We start from the raw sequence: 7,813 nt of genomic DNA, 5'->3' as shown, positions 1-7,813 counted from the left end.
TTTTTCATCGATAGTCTGTAATTGGAACCATAACTCTTATTTATTCAAATTGTATTAATATGTAAATACCAAATGTAACTTATATCATCATTAAATCTTATCTTATAAAATCAATAAAACTACAAAATCGTTAAAATTCATGGCTCCGCCATATTGCTCAGATACACAACTAGTCATATCATATGATGACGTGTCGATTATCAACCTGAAGAAGGCAAAAAACTTTTTCACCATCCTTTGATAAGATGGAATGTCGACAACCACCTTCATATATTAATTCCAGCAACAAACTCCAAAGTTCGCATAAACAACAATGGAGTCCTCTGTAAAACCTGCTGTCATTGGGATCTTAGCTCTTTTCATCTGTGTCCATTTGGCAATGGCGGATGTAGGGATCTTACCTCGGTGTAGTTGGGCGGGACTGTACAACTTCGGCGACTCCAATTCCGACACCGGCGGGATCTCTGCAGCATTTACGCCGGTTTCATCACCCTATGGTATGACGTTCTTCAAGAAGCCCGCCGGAAGACTCTCCGACGGCCGCCTTGTCCTTGACTTCCTTGGTATCGCTAATCACCAATTGTACTACTTTGAATGCTAATTATTTCATTTTCGATTTTAACATATACGTACAAAAAACCCTAAAAGTTAAGCTCTAATTGTTGTTGAAGCTGAATACATCGGGCTACCTTACGTGAGTGCATATCTGGACACGATCAACACAGATTATCGCCATGGCGCTAATTTTGCAACAGGAGGATCAACGATTCGTAGGCAGAATGAAACCATATTCAAGGGTGGAATCAGCCCCTTTTCTCTCGATATCCAGACTGTTCAATTTACTCAATTCAAAGCTCGAATCATAGATCTATGGAGTTCCGGCCATCCGGCAGCCGATAAAAGCCAGCTCCAGAGGCCCGGCGACTTTTCAAAAGCGCTGTTTACCATCGACATTGGCCAGAATGACCTTTCGGTTGGGTTTCGAACGCTTTCCAAACAGCAACTTCGTGCAGCAATACCTGATATTATCAACGAATTCGCCACTTCCCTTCAGGTAATTAGCAACTTAACGAGCTTAACGAGACTACAACTTATTCCGTTGGCTATACATAACTTTATAATAATGACTTAATGATAATAAAAAATTGCTTATTTAGTAAGCTTCTAAGAAACTTTCTATACCCAAGTTTCTTCCAAAAATTTCCCTCCCACTTAAAAACAATGTCAATTAAAAAAACAAAAATCTTCTCGATGTACACACAGATTAATCAATACATACAGTTTTATCAGTACAAAACTTAATGAAAAATCAACCAAACAACCTCTAACTAATGATGTTGATGGCAGCACCTGTACGAGCAAGGGGCGAGGTCGTTTTGGGTTCATAACACAGGACCAGTCGGGTGCTTGCCCGTGTCAACATCTAATGTACGAAATCCCGAGCCTGGTTATCTTGATCGCTATGGGTGCATCAGGTATCAGAATGATATGGCCATGGAGTTCAACCGCCAACTCAAAGCTCGAGTTATCAAGCTTCGTTCAGAACTAACCGAAGCCGCGATAACATATGTCGATATCTACACCGCCAAATACAAGCTAATCAGTAGCACCAAAGAATATGGTAGTTTTACTTAAAACAGTGAAAAGAACCAATAATCGATCTTTAAAGCAACTCAAAATAAGTAATATGTGATTCGTTGACAGGATTTTACGAGCCGCTTAAGGTATGTTGCGGTCATCTTGAGAAGAATGTTCGTATCTTCTGTGGGACAACGGGAATTATGAACGGGACTACGGTTCATGGTGATGCTTGTGCGAATCCTCCGGTGTACGTGATCTGGGATGGGGTACATATGACCGAGGCTGCGAACCGATGGGTGGCAAATCAGATACTGAACGGATCGTTATCGGACCCGCCGATCCCGGCAACCCATGCCTGTTACAAGCATTTGTAGTCCTATAATTACCCAACAACTATATTAGATTGAACCATATATACTTGATATCTTGTGTGAGCCGTTGGTGTTTTTAAGGTTAAGTTTGTTTCGTAAAATATTTTGAGAATAAAATTAATTAAAATCTGTAAAAATTGAATTAGAAATTGGAATTTATCTCTTTGGACTTTGGTTTGTGGTATATAATTTCGGAATTGAAATAAAATAATAATAATTTAGTTAAATATTACCATTTTTTACAATTTATTTTTTAAATTGTTGCTTAAAATAATTTATTATTATACGGATATTTTTGTTTTTTTCCCATTTTTTTATGATGGAATAAAATTTAATTCAAGTAAAAAGTCATAAAAATAAATATTTTAACCGATAGAATTTTCTAATTCTGTCATAAGTTCATAACAGAATTTATTATAATTTTAAGCTAAAGACAATGAAAATATGAAGTAAAAGGAATCCCACAATTTGTTCACATATTCTGGTTGTTTGTTTTTCTCTTCTTAATAGTTTCATTAAGAGACAACCTCAAGATCATTAAGAGGTGAATCTTGTTTGGCAAAAAAAATCCGTCTTCTAATGGTTTTAAAACCCTCTGAATGATTTTGTATCTTAAATCTCTCTCTCTTAACCATTAAGATCCCTAATTTCGTTGAACACAATTACCAAACAATTATATTTTATTTTGTATTATACCATGAAAGACTCGTAATCATTCTGACCACTTAATCATTTTACACCAAATCATTCAGCAATTATCAAACAGCCCATCTGTCTGAATACGGAAACCAAACACGATGGTAAAATATGAAATTCTAAAATCCAATATATAATTCAAAATACATTGTCTGAACCGAGTTTTAAAAGACTGAGACGTGTCATGGTAGTGAGATCTAGACTCAAGCCTTATGAACCACGATGAAGCCACTACGTTTTTTCAAAGCGTGACTTATAAGGACAAATTTATATATCATATATATAATTATATGTATATATATGTTTAATACTATAACTCACTGAGTTAATGAAATTAAATAATTTAAACTAGTTTATATAATAAAAAAATTAAGACCAAAAAAATCAAACATTACGTTATAAAAACAACATATTACACAAATCTTATTCAACAATGTACCCTGAGTTTAGGGATGGATCCAATCTTTAAGCACCAGGGAAAAGACTTTCAATCAAAAACCAAAAACCTTTGTTTGCTAGCTTAAATTTTCCATTTTCACTCTCGGCTTACATGGTTTTTCCTCAGTCCCATATGATCATATGCTTCCCTTCCCCAAATCCAATCCAACGTGCCTCATCTCATTAAATTCTTAGATCTGCCATTGCCAGAGTCAACGAGAGTTGTCACAAAAAGCCTTTTAAAAGACTCGGTTAAGGCATTCGAATTTTTGATAAAAACGAAGTAAATGAAATTTATCCCCATCTTACCCTTGTTTAAAGGGTTTTTAGATTTTCTAAAATTTAAATATTTAATAATATCAGAAAAATAAAATCAGAATTACAAGGAAAAAAATATAAAAGAGTAAATTACAAATTGCTCCTATGGTTCATATCTTCTACCAATATCGGTCCTAAAATCAAAATAAGTACAAACATAGGACTCGTGGTTTACACTTTTACACGTCTCGAGTCCCTGCCACCAACTGGGGAAAAAAATTCTATTAGCTTAGTTAAATGAGTAGTATTTTGGTCTTTTTCACATTCTTTTTTTCTTTATCCTCTTTTTTGAAAGACAACCATCAATAACAACTAAACAGAAAGAGTAACCGAGTTCACCGGAAACAGGGCGAACAAACAAAAGCACGTTCACCTTCTACAAGGCATAGAAAGGAGGGAAGCAATAAAAAGCCAATGAAAAGAGCGTGGAACGACAAAATAAAATAAAATAAACGACTAATCGGGAGAAGCCGGATTACAACACCACAAAAGCCAAGACCTAACAATTTATTTTGACACGATGAGAAAGTCAACAAAATGAGACAAATTGGATCTCAAACAATAGGTCACCATCCTCGCGCAAGCTACCAAACACGAGTTTATTCCAAGAACTCCAAATTAAAAAGACGGAAAACCAAATAACGATCCTATTTTATCTACACACATGTCAACCACCCTCAATGATTTATGTTGGAGGAATGATTGATGTTGGTTTCACTTCTGTGTAGTAGCTCGTGACCCTGATTTATACCAGAACTTTTTGAAGACCCTGATTAGAAATTGGAGCTTTTAGTAGACCCATACTAGAAGCTGGAAATTTCTAAAGACTCCTATGAAAACCTGAAGCTTTCTGAAGGCCCTGAATAAAAAACTGGAGCTTTATGTGCACATTGTGGGAAGGTCGAAGCTTTTTGAAGGCCCTGCAAGAGATGAAGACAAAAAACAGTGAAGAAAACCAAAATACCCCTTATTTAGTTGAGTTAACAGATTCTTTATTTCGTCAACGACAAAGACTCAAAATGTACAAAAATGTAAATTACAAATCTCGTCTTTGTATTTATTATAATTTTGAGACTACTCTGAGTAAAGTTGTGTACCACATGGACCAAAATTCTAATTTACTAAAAAAAAAGGTCGTCTCATCCATTTCTCTCCCTCCGGATGACCTTCTCTCTCCTTCCCTGTAATCTGCTACATCTCTCATCTATTTTTTTTTACGAGTCTAAAGCTCAAAGCTACAAACCACTCCTCACTCACTATCGGCTGCCTCTCGCCCTCTCCCTACAGACCCACTCCTCAGTCCTCATTGGTCGAGTCGTGGTTCTCGTCTCTGTCGCCTGTTGGTCCCTCCTCACTTGGGTTGAATTCAAAAAAACTCTTATCAAACATTGCTTCAATTGCCAACTAGCATGATGATTCAGGTATTACAACAGAGTTGAATAATTACTTGAAAGATAAACTTTTGCCTAAAGACATAGAGCTTAATTTGCTACTTTGGTGGAAGACAAACGGGTTTAAATACCCAACATTTCAAATGATAGCTAGACATATTAGTTATTTCTATTTTTATTGTCGCCTTGAAGTCTGCATTTAGTACCGATGGAAGATTGGCAACTCCACGTTGTAGTCGACTTCATCCAAAAACATTGGAGGCTCTAATGTCTGATCAAAGTTGGCTATTTAATGAAATGCAAGGTAACCTTATATTTATTTTTAGTTATAAAATTTTATTTTAGTTATCTATACTACCTTATTAAGCAAATTTCATCAAAGTCTTAAAGTCTTAAGTTTTGAAATACCGAAAATGCCCTTAAACCTATTTTACACGCCTCCCTTCCCTTCCCTCAATATATGTCTCTTCAATTTTTCCCCCAATATATGTCTCTTCAATTTTCCCCCAATATATGTCTCTTCAATTTTCAATTTACCCGGCTCCTTGCCCCAAGAACACTCCTCCCTTACCACCTCCCGAGACGACGCTTCCCTTCCCCAAGATGTTCCCTTTAAGATTTAAGAGTCGTCCATCGGGCCGAATCGTTCCTCATCACTCGCTTCACAATCGCCTTCGTCGTTGGCCGAATCGTTCCTCATCACTCGCTTCACAATCGCCATCGTCGTTGGCCGAATCGTTCCTCATCACTCGCTTCTCAATCGCTTCCAATCGGCTTCTGTTTTTAGGTATGTTCTTGTGTTTTTTTCCAATCTTACAATCGGCTTCTCAATCGCTTCCAATCGGCTTCTGTTTTTTAGGTATGTTCTTGTGTTTTTTTTCCAATCTTACAATCGGCTTCTGAATCTCCCTTAATCTCAAGTACTGTAGTGATTAATTGTGTTATTCTGCGTTAACAACCCTAGGATTTATGTTGAAGAATCTCAACAATCTTTAGCATTTTTGTTTTATATTTAGAATAGGACGTAGAGAGCAACATAGTTATAGTAGTAAAAGATGGTTATGGCTTTGTCTAAACATGTATATGTTTCTTGTTTCATTGGAGACCGAATCCTGTGCTTTGATTTTTTGCTTAGTTACCAAGCTTCTTGTTCCTGGTCTTTCCTCCATTTCTGCTGGCTATTGGTCTTGCCTCTTCAATTTCTGCACTAATTTCAGGTTAGTGATTGATTTTTTCATTGATTTGGTGATTTCTTAGATTTTTGCAAATTTGTTGATTGCTGCAATTTCTTGCTGATATTTTTGCCTATGTTAATGAACAAATTTCGATTATTGATTGCTTGAATTGTTGTTGATTTTTTTTTCCTCTGTTCGTTTTCTTAGACAAATGCTAATTTCTTACACAAATATTGATTTCTTACCTATGTTCAATTTTTTGCCTATGTTTTAGACAACCTTGTTTGATTTTGCTAAATGCTAAAGCATTCCTAGGAAATATTGAAGTAGATAAACAAGTACTTAGACAACTAGACACTGGCGAACTCAGAATTTTTCTAAGAGGGGGCACCTTTGAGGTCAACATATAACTTGAGATTTTGGACACATGCCACAGTTTTTGGCTATACACATATTGAAGTTTCTACTTTCACCTTTTTGTTTCTATCAGTTTCAGAGTTACGCATGATTTTTGAGCATTGTATTCAACACGTAGATCAACATATAACTTGAGATTTTGGATACATGCCACAGTTTTTGGCTATACACATATTGAAGTTTCTACTTTCACCTTTTTGTTTCTATACTATGGATTCCATATCTACACTATCTTATACAAGACTCTTAAATTCAGAGTAAAATCTATGAAACATTAAGTACAAACCATTAATATGCTATGAATTATGGTTTGTTTTTTGAAAGAATGTTCGCAGCAAAAGATTCGAGCAGTGGTGTATGGCAATAAAATTTTCCATTGGAGAAACAACTATTACAATTTAATCTTATTGTCTGATGTGAAGTGAAAACATAAGAAAACTATTACGTTGACAAAGTGCACAATCTGATTCTAACTTCATCTCTCTCTATCTATATAAACTATCAAAATATGTAATGGGAAGAACGGTCAGGATAGATGGTGCAGCCATCATAAACATTAAGCACTTACATAATATACATTCTTTTACAAAGAAATGAAAGAGTAAAAGTTGTAGCCTCTATTACATTCTGTCAAGCTCCTAGCTTTCAGAACCCTATATTTGCATGCTTAAAAAAGAAAAGTAATATATGCTTTTCATGTTAACGATTTGTATTCATCATAAGCTTTCTTCTCCACCATATAGATTTTTCTCCTACTTGCAGCATGACCTTCTTGAAAATATATTCATGCCACCCTTATCGTATATAAATAGGCAACAGATAACAAGTAATGTATCTCAAAAATCATCATACCTTCCCAATTGTGTATTAATCCATTTGAGTAGAAGGTCAGCAGTCTTTCCATCTTCAATGGGATGAATTTCACCTTTTTCTTGTTTACCGTTCCGGCGACCATATGTTGCTTTTTTTTAACATATAATCAATATTCTGCCATAACTCTGAACTTCACAGCATAAGCATAATAATCTGGACAGCCTTTCGATTATTCTATTCTCACAAACAATTAATGTGTTGTTGCTCAACCTTGATCTTGCATACTTGAAAAGAACCTTTTCCAGAATGTAATAATCTGCCAATATGTTGAAAAGAACCTTGAAAAGAACCATTATTTCCCATTTTGGTGCATATATATATATATATATATATATATATATATATATATATATCCTTCTTTCTGTTCAAGAGAGACTGTGATAGACATGAATTGGCAAAACAACCAGTTATACCTTTTTAGGTGGTTGTGCATAGTGAAAACGTTGGCCTTCTAGCTGTAACGAAAGTGGGAAGCAGACGAGTGGTTCAGATGTCTGCAGGCTTCATGTTCTTCTTTTCTATTTTAGGTGTGTTTCTCTGTAATCATCTTTAT

At 35.4% G+C, this 7,813-nt stretch overlaps 1 protein-coding gene and 1 long non-coding RNA gene across 2 annotated transcripts; one reads left to right on the top strand and one right to left on the bottom strand.

Moving 5' to 3' along the window:
- The first annotated feature begins 307 nt into the window (after positions 1-307).
- Positions 308-2,011, top strand: LOC112523944 (GDSL esterase/lipase At5g14450-like). The gene is made up of 4 exons (XM_025133628.1): positions 308-563; positions 672-1,054; positions 1,348-1,621; positions 1,705-2,011. The coding sequence occupies exons 1-4, from the start codon at positions 314-316 to the stop codon at positions 1,953-1,955; spliced, it is 1,158 nt and encodes a 385-aa protein (XP_024989396.1). The 5' UTR covers positions 308-313; the 3' UTR covers positions 1,956-2,011.
- A 4,840-nt stretch (positions 2,012-6,851) lies between these two features.
- Positions 6,852-7,554, bottom strand: LOC112500246. Its single transcript, XR_003067346.1, has 2 exons — positions 7,240-7,554; positions 6,852-7,158 (listed from the first exon to the last, which is right to left on the bottom strand). It is a non-coding gene; the product is annotated as an uncharacterized LOC112500246 (long non-coding RNA).
- Positions 7,555-7,813: the final 259 nt, after the last annotated feature.

Source organism: Cynara cardunculus, assembly GCF_001531365.2.
Source record: "Cynara cardunculus var. scolymus isolate 2C chromosome LG 1, CcrdV1, whole genome shotgun sequence".
In the NCBI taxonomy this organism is placed as follows: domain Eukaryota; kingdom Viridiplantae; phylum Streptophyta; class Magnoliopsida; order Asterales; family Asteraceae; genus Cynara; species Cynara cardunculus.
This window is presented reverse-complemented; position numbering and strand designations above follow the sequence as displayed.

What these genes read in the sequence shown, in the direction of transcription:
- LOC112523944 (XM_025133628.1), top strand. Translation starts at nt 314, where the DNA reads ATGGAGTCCTCTGTAAAACCTGCTGTCATTGGGATCTTAGCTCTTTTC. An exon ending in AATTCGCCACTTCCCTTCAG is followed by an intron (nt 1,055 to 1,347) that starts GTAATTAGCAAC and finishes TGTTGATGGCAG; the next exon opens with CACCTGTACGAGCAAGGGGC. An exon ending in CAGTAGCACCAAAGAATATG is followed by an intron (nt 1,622 to 1,704) that starts GTAGTTTTACTT and finishes ATTCGTTGACAG; the next exon opens with GATTTTACGAGCCGCTTAAG.